This window comes from Grammomys surdaster, unplaced genomic scaffold (assembly GCF_004785775.1).
Source record: "Grammomys surdaster isolate TR1022 unplaced genomic scaffold, NIH_TR_1.0 63, whole genome shotgun sequence".
In the NCBI taxonomy this organism is placed as follows: Eukaryota; Metazoa; Chordata; class Mammalia; order Rodentia; family Muridae; genus Grammomys; species Grammomys surdaster.
The window spans coordinates 10,402,075-10,423,949 of record NW_021604565.1 but is presented as its reverse complement, the minus strand read 5'-3'; the positions used below and the strand labels follow the sequence as shown (position 1 = coordinate 10,423,949).

Sequence of the window (21,875 nt, the reverse complement as noted above, 5' to 3'; positions counted from 1 at the left end):
ATGTGTGGGGTGTGTGTGGGGGGGGTGGGGGGGTATGTTTGTGGCTGCCCACAAAGGCCAGAAAAGAATGTCAGATCCCCTGGAGCTGGAGTCGCAGACAGTTGTGAGCCATTAGATACAGGTGCTGAGAAGAAACCAAACTTGTATCTCCTGAAGGAACAGCGTAAGCTCTTGAATGCTGAGACATTTCTTTGGCCTACACAGCCCTCTTACTTATTGTGATTAACAGGAACTGCTATTACCTCTAGAAAACTGAAGACTTGCAATTGGATGCCTAGAGATTTCTGTATATACCAAGGTTTGGTTTATGCACTTATCCCTGTGGGAAATACATATATAACACTCCATAGTCAATCAATGAACAAGGTATGGCATACAATAACAAGTAGATCTGAGAATTTCTATTTCTACAAACCTAGCTGGGTAGCATGACACCAAGGAACACGTTTAATTGGTTATAAAATGTTAATTTTTACCTGATTGTTGTAGCAGAACTGGAGCAGTGAGGGCCAGGGAAAATCCAGGAGTTATTAATTTGTTATTTTCTTGGCTCTACATTAAGCTAAAGTTTTCAAAACATCTACCAGACAGTGATGTAACCAGAGAAAAGTTCCTGTTTGGAATAACACTAACTCCTCACATGACAGCATTCTATGGGTCTTGGCTTTGAAGTAACAATTTTCGACAATGTTTTAAGCAATTTCCTATCTTCCAAACCAATTCATATGGATCAAAATCACTACATAAACAGTGGTTGTTGTATTGTAACATGATGAATTCCTCGAAATCCTGTTCATTTTAAGCTGTGTGACTTTTTTGTTATCCTATACTGTGCAGTTTTGTGTGTTAGCTATGGCACATACCCATCTATGTGTGCACACATCCACCTCTTTGCTTTGGACATCTTGCAGTAAGTGTTTTACTAATTTGTTAAACTTTTGTTCATATTTCTCATCTTTACCACTCAACTTTTGTGACAACTCAGACACAGTTATTTTGTGTGTGTGTGTGTACCTTGTGCTCTTGACTCATATATGAGATTTCTAGACGGCTTTAGTTTCTTAGCACACAGACCTCTATCTCTGGCCTAAGAGTCCTCTTACTATAGTGGTTGGCATCTACCTTAGCAAGTGACCTAACAGAATGTGCATAGAGAAAAACGCACTGCTTGTAAGCCATATTCCTTTTTCTGCTCTAGTCTTGGACACTTTGCATGACTTCTTCCTAATCTCATTCACTGGAAGCCAGTCACTAACATCTGTTCACATGTGAGGGAGAGGAACTCAACTCTGCCTCCCATTAGGAGAAAAAACACTATGGACACACTCAAAAGGGTCCAGCATCACTTTAATAACATCACTGTCCTGTTATAGTTTCTTATTTACATGTCTACACTTTGAGTGCATTTCTAGATATTCTTAATGTATTTATTCTGTGTCATATAACACTGCAAGAATATGTGCAGTGACTGGGTCAAGTTATAGAAATTCACACTATGTTTTCATTTGGGGGATAAGGTCTCCTGTATTCCAGACTGACCTTAAAGTTGTCAAGTAGCCAAGAATAAGTTTGAAATTCTGATGCCCCTGTTTTTCCCTCCTGTGTACTGGGATTACAAATACCACCCCTCTTATTTTTAATGCAATGCTGGGGATCAAATCCAGGGCTTCACACATGATATCCCCCAGTTCCACAAAGTGTGTTTTTTATCTCCTACTATGGGGCACGTATCTGACTTTAGTTGTTAATTCTATCTGAGTCTTCTTTGGCTTCCTTATCTTTAAAGTGTGGACCATAATAATCAACTCTGTTTGGGGACTGAAGAAAATATAGATGAACGCATACTTTAAACCACAAAATATGCAGCAGACAGTACTCAGTCAGCCAGGATACAGTACTACAAGCCAATAGGGCTACAGAGGAGGTTGAATTCATTCTAGAAATTGGTGCCTACACTATCCACCAACTACTAGACAAGGACCCTTTCTTTGATTGTTTACTTTTTCTGCCTCAGAATGATTCCAATCCTCATGCCCTGATTACACAGGTATTCAATAACCATTTTCTACCTCTGATACTGATGCTTGCCTCCATTTTCTTTTATTTAGTGTATAACTGGGGAATTCTTTAGGTATATGTATTTTACAAACTAAAAAGAGATTAAAAAGTATAAAATGAAGAACAGCTGAAAACATAGGTCATTGAATAGGTCAGACATGAACTGAAGTCCCAGCTCTGCTTGTCAGATTGTGAACCCTGCCATCCCTGGCAGCTTTGTCTCCTTTGACTTTTATATGGGGGATAATAAGTTTACTTATTAAATAGATAATATTTAAGAGGGGTTAGGATGTCACCTTTCAGTGCTAAGTGCTCCTGGAAATGTGTACTAGTCTTCTTCTATAACTGTGGCTTTTATCACATTGTTCTATCATTAATCAGGGCAAGGTGTGCTGCCTTTGAACAAGCACATCCCACCACTTGCAAGTCCCATTTGGCACACTGGAATGACTTAAATACAGGAATGAGTAGTCCCCAGGGTTTGTCCTGCCTATCTGGGTGGTAATCTACTGAAAACAACTGGAACGGTTGGTTTCCATTTGCTCTTTAGCTTAGCCCAAGGGCATGCAGGAACATAAGCACATTTCAGAAATTTGAAAAATAAACCATGAAATGTCTCATGCTTGCTCCACGTGTCTTTTTCTTCCCATGATTTAGTTTGGCTGGTTCTCAGCTATAAAAAGTTTACAAGAAAGAAAAGAAAGGATGGATTTGACAGCTTAAATCTTTCTAACCCCATCCCCTACAATCTTCCAACCCAAGGTTATGATGTGAACAAATGTTCTAAGCAATATGTTCATGAAATTTTTAATAATTACTTTGCTCATGAAAGTTTAAACAGCTGCCTACATTTGTAAAAATATTCCCATCCAAGCAGAGCAACCTCCAATACTCTCCAAGAAGGCTTTGCAAATCATCAGGCCATGTGATACATTCAGACAAAGGAGAAGCACGCATTCAGGGACTGTCTCTAACATTTCAATTATGCATGCAATGAGTCTGCCCAACAGGTCAATTCCTTCAATGAGAATCTTGTTCATTTCATCAATGAGAATCTTGACGACATCAATGTTGAAGCAGTTTCCAAAAGGATTGCTCAGCTTTTCAATAATATATTTTTTAAAACATACAAAACTAGCCATGACCTTTTTTCTTGGTTATTTTAGAGCATGTCATCATGAAAGCAAGGTTCATTATTAGATGGATTTGAAATGTATAGGAAACTACATCTCACCCTTCTTTGGTCCTTTTGAATATATTATTTCCTTGCCTTGGAATATACCCTGTCCACCTCAACCCAATTCCTAGAAGCGTTAGGATCTTCAAGTTTTACTCTTTCCAGAAAGCCTTTCTTAGACTTGTTGGCCAGGATGGTGTCTCTGAAATCTGAAATGAGTCTCCATGGCACTGTGAACTGACAAATGATGACACTCATGGCACACACACTGCTCATGAACACACTTTCCATCCACTGATGTTGTTTAAGTGTCAGTTTCTACTATTCCACTAAAAAAGCTGTGAGTCTCATGACATTACCCAGCACAGAGCTAGGGCTCAAAAAGAACCTATGGGACTATGGGATGAATGCACAGATCCTCCTCCTCACATGGCCACTGTGCCTTCTTCTTCTCTTTTGTATCTGAACCTCAATAACACCTGTAAATTTTAGCTTTAAAATGTTTTCCAGACCATTCTCTTTCTAACACTGCTTCAATTTTCCTAGATATAGGCCGTTGACTAAAGCTCAATGCCTGAATGCTGTGAAATGTAGATACACTTCAAATGCCTAGTGACTTCAGGCTGCCTACAGTACCAATGGGGCTTTTCCTCCTACGGTAGCACATCAACTATTTTGCTCCTTGCCTTTTTCAAGCTGTCCTCTCTCTTAGCAAAAGTTAATGTTTATATTCAGAAAAACAATATAGCCTACAAAGTCCAAGAGCCAACATTTGAAGATGTTTACTAGACTCTCTTGCAAACTTCTAAGGAAAGCCCATTGCTATAATGTACTAGACACATAATAATTGTGATAAATTAATGAATAATTGGAGGAAAGGAGTAAGAAAAAAACTATAACACACTACTACTTCTTGTGACTTTATGTCCGTGTTTCTCAACACTACCGTTTGATGTTAAGATACTTTATGAAAATGATAATCCATAGGAAAATGGAGAACACAGCAGAGCAACTCCTTACAGATTCCCAATGCATGCTAGCATATTAAAATTAAATGAAGGCAAAATAAATATTAGCAAAAAGAGAAAATGTTTTTTTGGAACAGGAGAACTGCTAACTATATTTGAATTACAGACTAAAACCATGTTAACACCCCTTTACTATGAAACAGTATGCTGCTCCAACACTTCAGAAGGGCCCCTCACTATGCATCACTACTGTCCAGCAACACATGCCATGTACCATGTGTCCACCATAAATTCTTTTGTCCAAATAATTTTTTAATGCTTTAAACTTTAATACATTAATATATATTGCTTTGCAATATTTTGTCACATTTTTTCAGGGTACCATGGCAATTTTAACACATGTATATAATAATTATTTGATCAAGGATCATTAGCTTATGAGTTGTTTTATTGTTTTTTTCCAGAGCAATGAAGAATTATTTCTAGTATCCATTTTATGATTTTTATATTTTGAAATTCTCATATATGCATATAAATACATTGTGTGTGTGTGTGTGTGTGTGTGTGTATGTGTGTGTGTGTGTGTGTGTGTGTGTGTGTGTGTGTGTTTGGTTTTGTTTTGCTTTGTGTTGCTTGAGACAGAATTTCTCTGAATAGCTCTGGTTGTTCTAGAACTCACTCTGTAGACAAGGTTGGCCTAAATTCAGAAATATGCATGCTGCCACTATTTCCGAGGGCAAGGATTAAAGGCACATGCCATCACCTAGCTATGATGTAGATTTTAAATAATAATATTTGGGGTTGGCTTTTCAAGCAAAGTCCTTCTCTCTATAGATAAAGGATTAAGAAACTGTGTTATTTATGGTTACTATTGCTGTAATGAAACACCATGACCAAGCAACTTAGGGAGAGAATGGTCTATTTGGCTTATATTACTGTTCATCATCAAAGGAAGTCAGGAGAGGAATTCAAATAGTGCAGTAACCTGAAGGCAGGAGCCAATGCAGAGGACATGGAGGAGTGTTGCTCAGCCTGCTCTCTCCTTTTTTTCCATTCATTCTATTTTTTTTAATATTTACATTCCAGATGTCATCCCATTCCCTCCAAAAACCCCCTATTCTATCCCCCTCCTCCCTTTTGCTTTTATACCATTTTAATTACATGAAAATATTAAGGTCAGTTCTAGGTTGAGGAACTAGAAATACAATAGATGCAAATAGTCAAGGAACAAGCAAGACAATGAGCACAAATAATGAACAAGTAAGACAATAAACAAAATTCCATGATCACTCCCATGATCACTATTTCTAAGGGCTTATCAGGATGACCAGAATATCTGAGCCTACTTCACTATCCTAGCCCAAAGTCATTTTCATTTCTGAAGCCTACTTCTTTATTCTTTTCAAATTTTCGGAAGGAGGTTCAGAGTTTAAGAGTAAGGAGCCATCTTGAGTGTCATGCCAAATACCATTGGATCTGTGTTACATCTAAAATTTACAATGATGGTCATTATAATTAGGAAAAAATTTAAAGACACTTGCAGTGTATTTGGCATAATTCTAACACCTCTCTGGATATTTCAGCTTTGCATAGTGAACTTATGAATTTAAAGAATGCTGGTCTGCTGAGCATTGATGTGGCAGATACTGGTGATAAAATTACCCATGGCCTGAGGTCAGTATTTCTATTTTGGTCAAGCTTCAAGAATGACATATATAGCTTGATCATGCTAGCTATCATGGGAATTCTTTCATCCCTGTCCATCATGTTAAAGCTTGTCTTTAAAAATATCAACATGTTGGCAGCCAAAGTACATGGCTGGAAATGGACCCCCAGAAAGAATTACTAATTTAACAGGCTGGCAAGCCAAGGACAGTAAGATTCTGCACAGAGCCTTACCAACCTAAGACATAAATGTATTGCTTTTGATAATGTATATTCCATGGCAGGTAAGGAAGGTATTCTTGTCAGAATGACTTAAGACAGGTTCAGTCTTGTTTATGAAGTAAAAAATGGGGAGAGGCAGAGAGCTTTTGGGGCTGCTTGAATCTGACATTGGCCAAGGACAAGGAAATAGGCTGCTTGGCAGGAATAGGACATTGGCTAAGGACAAAGAAGTGGGCTTGAAGCAGGAATCTGACATTAGGCTAGAACAAAGAAGTAATTTCTGCTCTCTTATAAAACCCAGGACCACCAGCCTAGGGACTGCACTAACCATAAACTGTTAGGCTTTCCCATATCAATCACTAATTAAGAAAATCCCCTATAGGCTCACCTACAGCCTGATCTTATGAAGGAATTTTCTTCATTGAGGTTTCCTCCTCTTAGATACTTTAAATGGTGTCAATTTGACAAAAAATAGCACATAACTCCAGTCATTCAGCTCGTTTGTGACAGAAAAAGGCCCAGAAACCAACTAATAAACACCCCAAAGGCTTACACACCTGTTCTTCTTTCCTTCATTCTATATCAAGAATTCTAAATCTTAGGTGACTTTTATTCCTCAGGGGACATTTTTCATTGTCCAGGAACATTCTTTCATGGTAAAGAGATCAGAAAGTTTGAGATAAGGCTGGAAAAAAGAGCAATACCAGTGGGAAAAGTCCATGGATTCTCACCATCCAACAATGCACAGGGAAACCTAACAAGAAACATGTATTTCAGCAAAAGAGTCAACAATGCTGAATCTAAGAAACCTGGACCTACTCTAGAGATAATAAAGTATTTGAGTTGAATCTCTGGTACTTTCATTTTGAGTTTCCTGATAGCCTTTAGGGCACTGTATTATATTTGAACTAATATAGGATTATGGAAATTAAATTGTTCTTTGAACCCAGAAAAATAAGAAAAAGACAAATACAAACACAATTTGGGGAGAAACGGTTGTATTTGGAGGATGATATGGAAACCTAGTGAAGTGAAAACTTCCTGAAATATATGGATGTGGTACTAAGATGTCTCCTAATAATGGGGGATATGTAGTCTCAACTGACTATCTGTCATCAAACAAGTAGAAAGATGGAGTTACATTCAATCGATTTTGACCAAATAGGTCCCATGGAAAGCCCCAAACATCCTAGGCTGCTAAAACAATTGGTTGCTCTCTGAAAACTGGCATTGGGGCCCCATTGCCAAGTATAGCACCAACACAATTCATTGAACATGGAGAAGGTGAGCTGATGCCTACATGGATTACTCACACCTACGTTCTAGTGCCTTTAGTGTGAGATGGTATTCTGAAGGCCACCAAAATGTAAACACTATTTTAACACAAAAATGTAATACCAACCCAGTCATAAAACCTTTGACCTGCAATCTGTCCTGCCTGCAAGAAATGCTAGGACAGTGGTGGCTCAGAACTTGTGAAAGTTGGCAACCAATGTTTGATTTGATTTATGGCCCACTCCATGAGGCGAAACCCATACCCAACACTTTTTGGGTAACCAAGAACCAGAGACTAGAAAGATAGCTCAGAGACTTAGGGTAATTCAAACATTGTTCTTAAAACAAACAAAACAACAACAACAACAACAACAAAGTTATATCTTAATAAAATGACTCCTAGTGATATTCTGATATAATCATAGATCAGTGCTTTATCCAGTCATCATCAGAAAAAGAGAGGTTGATTCTGATTCTCGGACAGCAAATGAAAACAGATGCAGAGACCCACAGCTAGACACCATGAGTCTAAATGGAATGTTTTCCTCAAACCCCTCCCCTTCAAGCTCATGTATCTCTGAAGACGAGGAGGTAGAAAGAATGTAAGAGCCACAGGGGATAGAGAACACCAGGAGAACAAGTGCCTCTAAACCAATGAAGCAAGTTTGATAGGAACTCACAAAGACTGAAGCAGCAAGCATGGGGCCTACACAGGTATGAACCAGGTCCTTTGGGTATATATTTTTACTTTCAGCCTAGTATTTTTATGGGACTCCTGAGTGTATGAATGAGCATGTCTCTGATTCTAGTGCCTGCTCTTGGGGATCTTATCGTTTTGTTGAACAGACTGTATGAGAACAGAATCTATTTATAATAAAATAAAAAGAATAAAGCACTTCCCTTCATTGTGGTATTATCAAAATTAATGTGAATGCTATTAACTCTGTAACCCAACTCAAAATAATCTAAAGAAATTTACATTTCCTCATTCTTATCTCAGAGGACTTCCTTGAATACATTAATTTTTTTTAAAGAAAATTACATTTCCCACACTTTATGAGACCTAGGAAAACTCCAAGAATCAAAAGAAATGGTCCATCCTCAGGAGTCAACATGAGAGACTCCTAAAATAAGCCTCAGTTGCTGGGATTTGTATCATACCTCTATTCTGCTATTTTTACATTATGAAGTCTAATAAAACATGTTTATATTATTGGCATTTGGAAAATTCTGTGATAATCCCTCTTAGGTTTATAGATAATTATACAATAGAGTTCTGAAGTGTCCTAATGTTACATCAATTACACACACACACACACACACACACACACACACACACACACACACACACACCACACTTTGGCAGAGCTGAAATTCACTACACTTTATCCATGACTTTTGAGATAAAACAGAAAATTTACTTATATGCAAACTATTTACTTTGACTAAGGTTCTGTTCACACAGTTAAGATGTAGGGGGTCTGGTGGGTATTATTGCTGAAAGGTGCCTATTAGCTAACACAAAGCTACCTTTTCCTTTGTTGCCTACTCCTGAGTCATCCTGCATGTCCAACTTAAAGAAGGGATAAAGGTAGTCAAAAATACTCTTTTATCTTACTGGGATAATTCCCTCAGGTTAACACAAGTATGTTTTAACGTTCTATGCCACAATGCTGCAAGGATATACCAGCAATAATTTAGCAACCTAAACAATCAAAAACTAATCTTTGTGTCATCGTCAGCACCAACAAGAATAAAACATGACGGAATGATTTTAGAAAGGTTTGCCAGAATTTAGGGGAGCAGATTTTCATCAGGCTATAAAGGGATAGTACTTTGTAGACCTGAGTACCAATTCCAGCCTTTTCGTCCCTCTATCTTAATTGTTATTTTCTGTTCATGTCTTCTTCCTTAGGACTGCTTCTCACCAGACCCTCCCCAAATAGTCTTCACTTCTTGTTATCTGCATTTCAGCCACCTCAGATTACTCCCTGTAGCATTTGCCTTCATCACAACGTTTGTCTAATAAGGAGTAGGAGAGATGTCCCTAAAAGTAAGCAAATACTATGTTTGTGAACATTATCCTCACATGTATCTTTGAGCTTCACTGAAAAGAAAAGAAGGAGGTTGGTAGAGGCTAGAAGAAGAAGAAATCAGGAAAGAAAGACGCAAGGGTCTGGAAGAGACCATTTAAAGTGGGAAGGAAAGGTGGGAAGAGGCTATGGTAACAAAGTTAAAATATGTTGAATGTCAATTAAACAGAAAGTTATGCCCAACTATAAAGCATTGATAGAGAGAAAGAATACCCTGCACACTACTGAGGATAGCTAAACCAAGACAATCACAATCATTTTCTTAAAGGGCAGAACATTTTCTAGATTTCAAGATGAAAATTAAGAAAATCTTCATAACCATTTCTTTCTTTACTTACTCTCTTAATTTTAATAAAAATAAACATGGGTTGAAAAGCTACTGTGTAACCAGCCTCAGGGTAGGAATTAGAGTAAAGAAAAATTATATATATATATAATAGTGTTATTATAATATATAATAACACTATATATATATATAGTTATATATATATATATAGTGTTAGTTTTAGGTGCTTGCAAACTTTAATGAAAACTGGCATCATAACAATAGCACAGTACACTGGGATTAGAGGAAGCTTATCAGAGAAGGCCTTCTGGGAGACATGGATAAGACGTTATGGTTTACTCAGGCTCATTGAGAAATTTAACCAATCTAATGGGGGAAGAAATGATTGCCCTTGCCTTCACATTGTACTGAGAAAGTTATATGGTACATTCTTCCTTAAATATAGTCATAAAGACTAAAATCTAATAAAGAAGTATAAGGAATGTATATTTCTTCCATAGAGACTATGCAGTTACTCTGCTGTTGTAGAACTTCTGTTAACTGTTTTGTACATCTTCATAATAAGGTATGTATGACCAACTCTAGGGAGTGCTAAATAGATATGAATAATTTATCTTTAGTCTCAAGAACATATATCAATCACGTGTGTGGACATCAGAGGATGATTTCTAGGGAGAAGTCCTTGCCTGCCACCAAGTTGAGGCTGGCAGAGTTTCTCTTGTCTGAGCTTTTGTGCTTTCTACTCTAGGCTAGCTGGTTGGAAAACTTCTGGATACTGTGTCTCTGCTTCTAAGGTGATAACCTTAGAAGTGTTGAAATTACAAATATATACAACTTCATCTGCCTTGTCCCATGTGTTCTGGGAATCTGAACTCAGGTTGTCAGGCTGCACTGCACACACTTTAACCCAGTGACTCATCTTCCCAGGCCCAGCTCTGAGGGATTTCTGAAAAAACTTATCTACCCGTCTGGAAAAGGTGAATGTTGAAAGTGAAGCATCTTAATAGAGTCCAGTATATTTAATACTCAGACTACTAGGCAATGAAATGAAAACATAAGTTTACAGAAAGACTAGGTCAAAAATAGTCACAGAGACTATTCACAATAGTCAGAACCTAGAAATCAGTACATACCCACCAACTGCTGAGTAGATAGGCATATTATAATAAGTCCAAATAAGTACTATTGGTGACATAAAAGAAGAAATGATTGAAAAATGAGTAAGTCCCAAAAATATGGTGTTGAGTTTAGAGAACCCTGGTAGATTGTGTGATTATTTTACATGTGAAATTCTAGAAGATATAAAATCACAGTTAGACATCATATGGGATATCACCATATGGGATGGTGAGGAAATGAAGAAAAGACAGACACATAGACATGTAGAAAAGCTGAGGTCCGATAGACTGGGCTTTCTTATGGAGGAAATGAAGTGTCTTGAAAATGCCCCATGATTATTATATAGACTTGAACAGGGAAGTGGGGTTGCTGTATACAGCTAAACTAGGATGTGGGTTTATTATATACATATGAACAAGGAGGAAGTCGTTTTGTGGTATACAGCTGGATTAAGGAAACAAGTTTAGCTAATGTTAGTAGGAACAACCTCTGTACAAAAGCAGCTCATGAATATCTATCCAAGAGAAGAAAGGTATGGTAGACATTATCTGCACATGCTATCACTATCCTCACAAGGAGTAAAGGAAGACTTTGCCATCTAACTTGAGCATCATCAGGTAGGGAAGAGGAGTTCTCACTCCCACGAGTCTGAGGCTAGGGTCCCTGGCATGACCATGTCACATTTATTTAGCACTTCACTACTGAGGACTTCCTTCCCTCCCCATAATTGGAAGTAGATGATTATTGCTTGCCAGTGGGAAAGGAAGTAGAGAAAGAAGTGGACTACAAAGAGACCCAAGGGAGTCTTTGTATGATGAAAAGAGTCTCTTCCATGATTGTAGTAAAGGTCACTGAACACGTCTTCAAAGCACATTCAGTTACACACTTAAATTTAAAATTTATTGCTTACATAAAGAGACTCCTACTGTACATGCACATGCACATGGCTTCCTGGGAGCTGGCAGAACCAGAACTCTCTGAGCCTCAGGACCGCAAGAACTCTGTCCAACACCTCAGCCTCAGACACTGATACACTATGGCTTCTACAAAAAGGATCCCATAATGTGCTAACTGCCACCCATGCTGAGGTTCAGATTCTGCTGGCTCACCCAGAAAGCTGCTAATATAACCTCAGTGAAGATTATACTGTGAGGTTCTGATGACTCCTACTTGGGACTCAGGCTCTTAGCTGTTCTGCTGTTATCAGTTTCCCAAAAGGACAAGAAGATGGACTTCCGTTTTTTTCTCAACATTTCAAGTCAGTTTCTCAATGGTAACTGACTCATTGTGGCTGGTGAGATCCTGCTTTTATCATGACCTGATGGGTAACAATGCCCTGTGCAATAGTCTCACTTCTCCAACACCAAGCATAACTTCTCACCATTTCTTTCTCCTCACTGGCATTGTCACAAGAATATAAGTCTAACATTCTGAATAACTTAGTTGTATTTTCAGAATTATAGTTGCTACTAAGATTTATAACAGAATGTCTATAAAACATTGCTGTATATTTTGCATCATATTAAATATATGTGATTCCAGTAAGTACCTATGTTGTGCCCAACACGTGCAAGCTATCTGGTGGACACTGTCTTGTCTACTTCTCGAAGTAATTCTGCCAGTGATTTGTGTCTTTATAAAGATCAGTGACGTGCTCATTTCTTGTAGATAGGCTCTCTAAATCCCAGAAAGTAAATAGCTCATTATTTACCATTTGGCTAGTGGATATTTGCTTCTAAGATCATTTAAAAAATACACAAAATCTGGAATCTGCACTTGAACTGTGGACTAAAGCTTGGTTTTGATATTTCCATGAACTTATGTACTTCCCCAGCCACTTTGTGCCTATGTGCAGATCTAGAAAAGTGGCTTTCTATATAAGTTAGTTTCTTTGCTTTACAATGAAGCATCTAGACTCTATACTATTGTATTTTGAAATGATTTTTTAAAAATATTCATAAAATTAACATAGTCTCAATTATTGGCATGATTTTTCCCTCTAAGGGAAATATATGCAATTTTCCACACTGTGGGTTCTATTCTGACCCTGAATTTGTCTTCCCTTCTTTAGTGTGGTAAACATTTTAATGGGAAAAATATACAATATTTTGGCTTTAATGAGTCTGTGAGGACCATCTCCGCAGACTCACTTTATCTCCTTATAGCTATTCTAAAAATGGCCACCTGACCAGGATGCCCTCTGTCAGAAGGCACAGCCTCCTGCTGTACTTACCTCCTCTGGATATTTGCTCCCAGTGATCTCTGCAACAGTATTGAAGGAATCAGTATCTGGATAGGTCTTTGCTCCCATTTCCAGGTGAATGACAATTTTGTTCCCACGAGAAGCCATTCGCGACATCATTTCTGCATCTTCTACTGTAATACAGGCTGTTGGAATCTTGGGCACACTATCTTGATATTCCTGAGCACCTGTGTGAGGACTTGAGAAGGGGAACCACCAAATTAACTTAATTAAATGTGAAAACTGATTCAAAACTCTTATGCATTGACCCTAACTTTACTGATTTTTACATATTCAGAGTAGGAATCTTTTAGTCCCAATAAAAATGCATAAAATTAAGTTTAATAATTATGTCACTTAAAAATTACAAAATATTTTTGTAAGTTGGATAATCCTAGTGTGAAAAGTTGACATAATCTCTTACAGAGAGTAACAATGCTGTCATAACTAAGAAGTGAACACATATATAGAAGGCAAGGGACCCTCTGAAACCCACTGAAGATATAGGCAAGTTCCATACTCGCAGCAAGACACTGGTTCAGATTCTCTTAGGTCTGTAGTTACTCAGTGGCACTTAGCTTTCCTTTTTCTCTTCCAAACACAAAGCACAGAATATACAAACCTTGTAATAAGGTACAAAGTTGCACAGAAAAAAATGGTAAAACAACTAAGAAATATTTATGTTGCTATGAAGAATGAGGGTTATTTTACCATAGGGAAAGGAAATCTATTGTATTTATGACACTAAAGGAGGTAATTATGTATCATGGTTAATCTGTATGTATTTATGTCTGCATGTGTGGGTCCATACATATGTGGGCACACATGAATGTGTGTGTACAACTTTACGTGTGCATTTATGTTTACCTATGGAGGCCAGAAGTTGATGTTAGGTATGTTTCTCTAGTGTTTCTTGCTTTATTTACTGAGGCAAGATCACTTGATGAACCCAGAACTTGCTGATTCATCGCATCTTGATAGCTACCCTACACCTGGAAATCCCCTGTTTCAATCTCCTGTAGTTTGGGATAACAGGTAGGCAGGCTGCCCTGTCTACTTGGCTTTCATATGAGAACTGGAATTCTAAGCTCTGGTCCTTATACTCTTATGCCAAATATTTTGACCCCAGAACCATCTCACTGGCCTCTATGACAGTATGTCTTAATTTTCAACTTGTAAAGAGGATTTCTGAGTGTGACTGATCACATTTCCAGAAAAGAGTAACCTAAAGAAGATATAAATGCAAATGATATCACACAAAAGTGGGTGTCCCACATAAAAGAGGAGTAAGCTCTTTACCACAGAAATTCTATGTCACAGCTGCCATAAAGTGAGAGCCTTTGTCATATGCTCCTTCCATCCTGATAATCTGCCTTATCAAAGGCATATCAAAATGGTTACAATCACCCATGGATGGAAATTATAAAACCAGGAGCCAAAATAATTCTGTCCTGTTTTAAATCCTTTATCTCAGGTGTTTGTCATGGTGACTGGAATTCTGCATAACTCAGAAAATTAGTTAAGATCAAGATGCTCCCAACAAAAGTGTACGGTGATAAATACATACAAGACATTGCAACAACTCAGTAATAAAACTAAAATCTAATGGACAACTAGGATTTGATAGATAATTCTTCAAAGAAGATAGAGCAAAGAGTAATAAGAACATGAAAAGTTTCTACACATTCTCTCTACAGGGAAATGCGAATCACAACCATATAACCATGAGGATCAGTTACCTCATACTCACTAAATTGGCTTTGAGAAAGAGGCCAGATAGACACAAGTCCTGGGGAAGATGTAGGGAAGATGGAACACTCACTCACTGCTGGCAGGAATGTAAATGGCAATCTGTTTTGGCAAATGAGTTACAGTTCCTCAAAAATTAAACATGTATTTAGCATCTGTGAAATAGCTACCACTGCCTGTGCATTTGAATACTTGGGCCCAAGCTTGTGGAGCTATCTCAGGAGGTTGTGGGAGCTTCTCGGCTGTTCCTATACAGCAGAGCAGAGTCCTGTGGCTAGTCCTTGAAGGTGATACCCATGTAAGGTACAAAGCCAGTCTTTCTGTGTCCTGATCTTGTAGACAAGTGAAGAATCTCCTCTTATAGGCTCTTGTCTCCATGAGTTCCATCATGCCTTCCCTGAATCTTGCCTGAAGTTGCTTTGGTCAGCTATTTTGTGCAAGGAAAACAACTAATATAACATATGACCATATGTATATATATATATATATATATATATATATATATATATGTGTGTGTGTGTGTGTGTGTGTGTGTGTGTGTGTGTGTGTGTGTTTGTGTGTGTGTGTGTGTGTGTGTGAGAGAGAGAGAGAGAGAGAGAGAGCAGCAGGATTCTTTGTTTTAGATTTTAATCATAATCTGAACTTTAATTTTTTATTGAAAATAGTATTTTCATACAGCATTTAGTAGCATTATTTTTTAACAGTCAAAAGGTGTAAATAAGCCTAATATCCATCAACTAATATCCATGGCTAAACAAAATATGGTATACCCATACTGTGGAATACTATTCAACCGTTTAAAATGATGTTTTAGTACATGTTACAGCAGAGATGTAGTTTGAAAACATTATCCTAAGTGAGAAAAGCTCCAAAGAACACATGTTATAAGATGCTACTTATATAACATGTACAGGGAAGATATATCTTTGGAGATAGAAAGTAAAATGTAGTTTGTTTATGAATAGTAGACAAGAAGGCAATGTGAGTGAATGCAAGTGGGTATATAGTTCCTTTGGGGTGACAATGAAAATGTTCTAACATCAATGATAGTGATTGTACAACCCCATGAAAATAGCAAAATGACAGCACTATACAAGTTGAAGCCAGATTTCATAACTTTGAACTATACTCAAATAAAACATCCATTTATAAAAATCAAGACATTAAGTTTCAGATTTTAAATGAAAGAATCTTGGTATGCTTTGTACTGGAAAACTGTTTATTGGTATACCTACTTTATAAGACGTGTGATAGTATATACAAAACATAAAATGAGCATGCAAAAAAGTGAACTTGAGAGCTACAACTAGGTTCTCAAATCTCATTAAAATTATTGTGCAACTTACAAAAGTGAACACAGCTGAATATGTCCCATTTTTCTACATAAAATAATACTATGTCTAAGCAAGCAAGGTTGAAATTTCTTACCTGATTGCTACACATACCTATAATGCCTTTAAAGCTAATCACTTCTGACTAGTTCTTTTCTAAAGATAACAGGCTCTTTTTGTTTGTTTGGTTGGTTGGTTTTTGTTTTTTCGAGACAGGGTTTCTCTGTATAGCCCTGGCTGTCCTGAAACTCACTCTGTAGACCAGGCTGGCTTCGAACTCAGAAATCCGACTGCCTCTGCCTCCCAGGTGCTGGGATTTAAGGTGTGCGCCACCACCACCCGGCCTAGATAACAGGCTCTTAATGTTGCTGAGGATTTTGACATCTTCAAGGCTCACAGTAGTCTGGGAGCGCAGTTACTTGCTGAGATAAAAAGCATGCAACAGGAGGACAGTTATGTGCCTTCAGGAGGAATGGGCTGAGTTTTACAGGTGCGCTAACACATTGACTACATACACCGTGTGCCTGGAGCTCAGGACTGCTTCTGAAGAAAGGAATCTGGCCGTTACAATGGCTTGCAGACTGAGCTGTGGAAGCTGCAGCCTCTTGTATCTGAACGTTTAAAAATTTCTTTATTACAGATGTTATTAAAGAAATACTTTATTTTTAGTATAAAAGCTTGTTTGGCTTAAAAAGTAATTTAAAAGCAACTCTTTTGAAATAATTACAATTGACTTCATTGTATTTTTTTTAAATCTAACACCTTAAAAGAAATTTTTTCAGACTTTTAAACTGTCATTAACAATAGTAAAAGTAAATTCATTTAAGACTCTTCTACTGTCATTAACTATACAAAAGCACAAAAGTTTCTACTACATAATTTTATGAAGGGAAAAAACAAAACAGTCTACCTCCCCTTTAGTTAGGAACAAAAGGTCTGCCAAGGAGAGAAGGAGGGGCTACCTTTTATTCCTAACTTCTGCAGTTCAGATGAACAGGGTAGAAGAAGGGCGGAAATAAGTCAGATTCCTAAATCTGTTCCTCCGAGGAGAGGAGCTGTGGGGGTTGGGGGGGTTACCAACTAACAGGATCCATATCTTAAGCTCTGTAGATCCCAGTGAGGAGATAGTTTACAAGCAGAGGCTCAGAAAGGGCCATCTTTCCAAACAGAGAAAGGCAGCCAGCATGGCCAGTGTGGAGAAAGAGGAAGATGGTCAGGATGCTGAGAAGAGAAAGTAACTCTGATTTTTAATATTCATAGCACATAGAAACAATTTCTGGTTCCTCTCTCTAAAATACAAAAATGTAGAGAAGATTAAAGGACAGCATGAAATAGCTCCCTATACAACAAATGAAAGTTTTTAAATAGCTAAAATTTTACACTTCACATTTTGGTATTTAAAAAGTATGACATAAATATTAATTTTTGTTATGTAATTTGTAACTCAGACTCAACATCACAAAACACATGTTTTCCATTTGATTTTGTTTATTTTTAGACAGTTTTGCTTATTTATACTTGTTCTATCACATTAATTTGGTTGCCCTCTCATTTCCTCTACTAATATAGCGTATCTGTAGCAATACTAATCAAAATGAAGATTTATAATAATAAAATATCAATGCATGTGGTTTACTAAATAGTGGTGATGAATGTAATAAAGATATGAGAGAAACCAAAATTATTTGGCAGCTGACAACTATAACCTTAGCCAAAGAAATGTCCTGTGTGACCAGCTACCTATATTGTCTATGTCAGCTCTAAAGACCCTGGAACTAATTTATATGGTAGTTTGACTATGCTCGGCCCATGGGAAGTGGTATTATTAGGAGATGTAGCCTTGTTGGAGGAAGTGTGTCACTGGGTAGGTGAGCACTGAGGGCTCCTAGTGCTCAAGCTACGCCCAGTGCAGAAGAACGACTCCTCCTGGCTCCCTTTGGATCTGCTTCTGGCTGCCTTGATCAAGCTGTAGAACTCTCAACATCTTCTCCAACACCATGTCTGCCTGCACACTGCCATGCTTCTTGCCATTATAGTGGACTAACCCTCTGAAATTGTCAATTAGCCCCAAGTAAGTATAAAGAGTTGCCTTGATCATGACGTCTCTTCATAGCAATGAAATCCTTAGTAAGACACTTTACAACTCACAGCTTATGAATCTTCTTGACTTTTTGGCTAAGATCAAGTGAAGACATTTGAAATTTTTAGCATTTATTATTCATTGAACTTCCAAATAAACACAGAATAGAGCTGGGGAGATAATTCAGTGAGTAAAAATTTAGCTATCCAAACATAAAGACCTTAGTTCAAATCCCCAGAACTCATACAAAGTTTAGCATACCAGTTTGTGTCTGTAATGCCAATTCTCCTATAGAAAGATGACAGAGACAGGAGAGTCTCAAGAAGCTTACAAGCCATGTAGTTTGGCTTAAATAGTAGTCGGCAACAAAGAAACCATGTCCCAAACAAGATGGAAAGAGAAGACCAACAAACAACCAAGGTTCTCCTATGATGTGCACATGAAAGGCATGGCATATATGTACCCACACTCACACAGGTGAATGCATACATACACATACACATATACATTTTATATGCATCTCAGAAAGAGATAGGCAACAGAGATGATGAAAGAGACTTAAGGAAAATATACATGACAGAAAGCATCAATTAAGCACCTAAAAGAGAAAGCACAAGAGCTGTATTTTCAATGCACATCCCCATGGAAACAAATCTAAGAATGCTCATAACATAGAAAGATGCATGGTTAAGCTTGGCCCCATTTTCCCACTTCAGGGATTCACACATATATTTGTCTTTCATAGGTGCTAAGACACAAAGTTAAGAACCTTGCTTTACTAAGTGTTTCCTAAGCCCCATTAGCTGTGGAAAATTTTCCACATATACTTCTTCCATCTTATACAGAAATGAGCTTTGTGAAATATTGATTTGTCCTCTCCTAAGAAAGAGTAAAAAAAAGAATATAGTTTGTGGCATATAAGTTCAGTCTATTAAGATAATGTTAGTGTTAATATTTCTATCTATCCTGCATAGAGATCTCCACTCTCTCTACCAGAAAACATCCAAAGCTGTGTTGTACAGAATCTTTTGAAATACGGTCATGGTTTTGTTCTTTCCTTGTCACCTGCCACAAGTCCCACTCTACTCCCCAATACACATGGACTTATTACTTAATAGAATGTGTTTTTCCTTCTCCAGTGGGAATGCTCCAGGCATTCTGCCCAGGTGGTTGGGCATTTTGTTTCAGGTTCAATTAGATGGATCTTCCTGTAAGCCTTCTGTAACCACCTGAGTAGCCTCAGAGATGGCCTTTCTCCACATCCCTCCCTATGTTATACTGTAGCCAAAAGACTTAACGTCACACTTTAAGTTTTTATAGATGTTTGAAGATATCTTTATGTTCAATAAATGTATTTATGCTGACTGTATTTGATCATAAAAAATCAAAATAATATACAATAAAGAATTTTTTTAGTAAAATGACAATATTTTATAAGATTTTTAAATAAAAAAGACAGTCATCAAAACATGTTACTAATAAATATGGATTCCAGATAAAAAGGTACTTAAAACCATGTAGAATGTACAAAAAGGAAAAAATAAACCATACAACATACATTAATATGTAAAATGTAAGCAAAGTACTTGAATTGAAATGAACTTTTAAAAAACTAAATGTTGGATCTGAAGCAATGGCTTAATCGGTAAAATGCTTGTTGTGCAAGCCTGAGAACCTTGATGAGTTTGACTCCAGAATCTACATTTTAACAGCCAGATGAAGCAGAGCACACCTCCAATCCAGTACTGGGGAGGTACTGACAGATCTTTAAACTTGCTGGCCAGCTAATCTAACCTTCAGGATCTAGGATTAACAATATACTCTGTCTCACAAAATGATTGTAACTGAGACCCAACTTGACATCAACCTCAGTCATTTACAAACATGTACACACACACACACAAACACAACTATATACAAATATATGTACTCCAAATAAAATAAAATATCATTAAAATTTTTTAGATATATTTATTTATGTGTGTAAATGTGTGTGGCACACACACACACACACACACATACACACACCATATATGTATCTGATGCCTGTGAAGGCCAGAAAAGAGTGTCAGATCTCCTGGAACTGGAGTTACAGACAGTTGTGACCAAGCTGGAAATTTAACTCAGGTCCTTTTCAGGAGCTGTCATAAACTACTGGGCCATTTTTCCAGCTCTAAAATATTATTTTCTAAAGAGTCAAAAATAAAGGATGGAAACATAGTTGAATGGTAGACTATTTGCCTAGTATAAGAAAAGCTAAAAATTCAACTCCCAGTATTTCAAAAACAAAACTAATTAATAATGGTAAAATAGCACATACAGAGAACTAGATGTACATAGCTAATTAATACTTGCTGCAAATAAAGGATTTAAAAAATAACTTATAAAGCAATACCCAGATTCTATTTAGTGAGTATGAGGAATAACTCCTGTATGTGTTCTCCAACTATTCCCAAGTGCTTGCCTCTACAAAGACTGAAAAGCCCCAAGACATTTTCCACCTTCATTACATGGGCCCCTTCAAAGAAGTTAGTCTTATAAGATGGTACTCAATCTAAGATTCTGGCAGAGATGGCCAGAAAACTTATCCTACCCAGATATCAAACCAGAGGTTCAGAGAAGTTCTGTCCTTCTGTGGAACTTTTAGTAAAAAGTCCCCCATAGGTTCATATATTTCAATGATTAATTACCAGGAGTGAAATTGTTTGAAAGGATTATAAGGGTTAGGAGGTGTGGGCTTGTTGGAGAAAGTGTGTCACTGGGGGTGGACTTTGAGGCTTCAAAAGCCCATGTCAGGTTCAGTCTCCCTCTCACTGCCTATGTGTGGATCAGGATGTACTTCTTAGATCATGCTTCAGTGTCTGCCTGCATGTCGCCATGCTTTCTGACATGATAGTAATGGACTAAGCTTCTGAAACTGTAAACAAGCCCCTAATTAAATGGTTTCCTGTATGAGAGTTGCCTTGGTCATGATGTCTCTTCACAGCAACAGAACAGTGACAACGACCCCTTCTCTCTGCACCTTGCTGTTTCTTCTCATTTAGAGTAAGAATAGTTGGCTAAAGGACCAGCAGCTATCTATGTCCACATATCAGCCAGCACAAAGATATAAGCATTGGTGGAAAAATGGACGGAATGAGCCTGGACTTCTTATAACAAATTAGTTAGCTACCCATGATTTTTTTATGAAGTATTAAACCCCTATTTTTCTAGGCTGCTGCAATGGATAAACTTATGTGTCAACAGGACCACAAATTGTTCCAGAATTTGAGCAAACATGCAGGCATGCCCATTCAGGTGTTTCATGAAGTCACTACTGTTGGAATGGGAACTCTAAATAATGTATATTGTGTGGGTTGATGTGAGTTAACTGAGGACAGGGCCAGATCAAAAGCTGAAAGGGAAAGATGCAAATGCCTTCAGGTAAAATAAAGCTCAGCTTGCATGCCTCAGTCTCCACAGTCCTTTATGCGTCAATTCTCTTGCCTACTCCTACCGGAACTAATTGCCTTGAACCCTGTAGTTTTTCACTGGTTAACTTTTCAAACAGTTTCCTGCATTTCTCTCTCTCTCTCTCTCTCTCTCTCTCTCTCTCTCTCTCTCTCTCTCT

At 37.5% G+C, this 21,875-nt stretch overlaps 1 protein-coding gene across 1 annotated transcript in view; it reads right to left on the bottom strand.

Annotated features, from left to right (window-relative positions):
• Cpq (carboxypeptidase Q) overlaps positions 1–21,875 on the bottom strand; it is a 437,003-nt gene that overhangs the window by 235,151 nt on the left and 179,977 nt on the right. Inside the window, exon 4 of the mRNA XM_028767431.1 lies at positions 13,097–13,304. Within this exon, the coding sequence (XP_028623264.1) occupies positions 13,097–13,304 (208 nt within the window). The remainder of the gene's footprint in view (positions 1–13,096; positions 13,305–21,875) is intronic.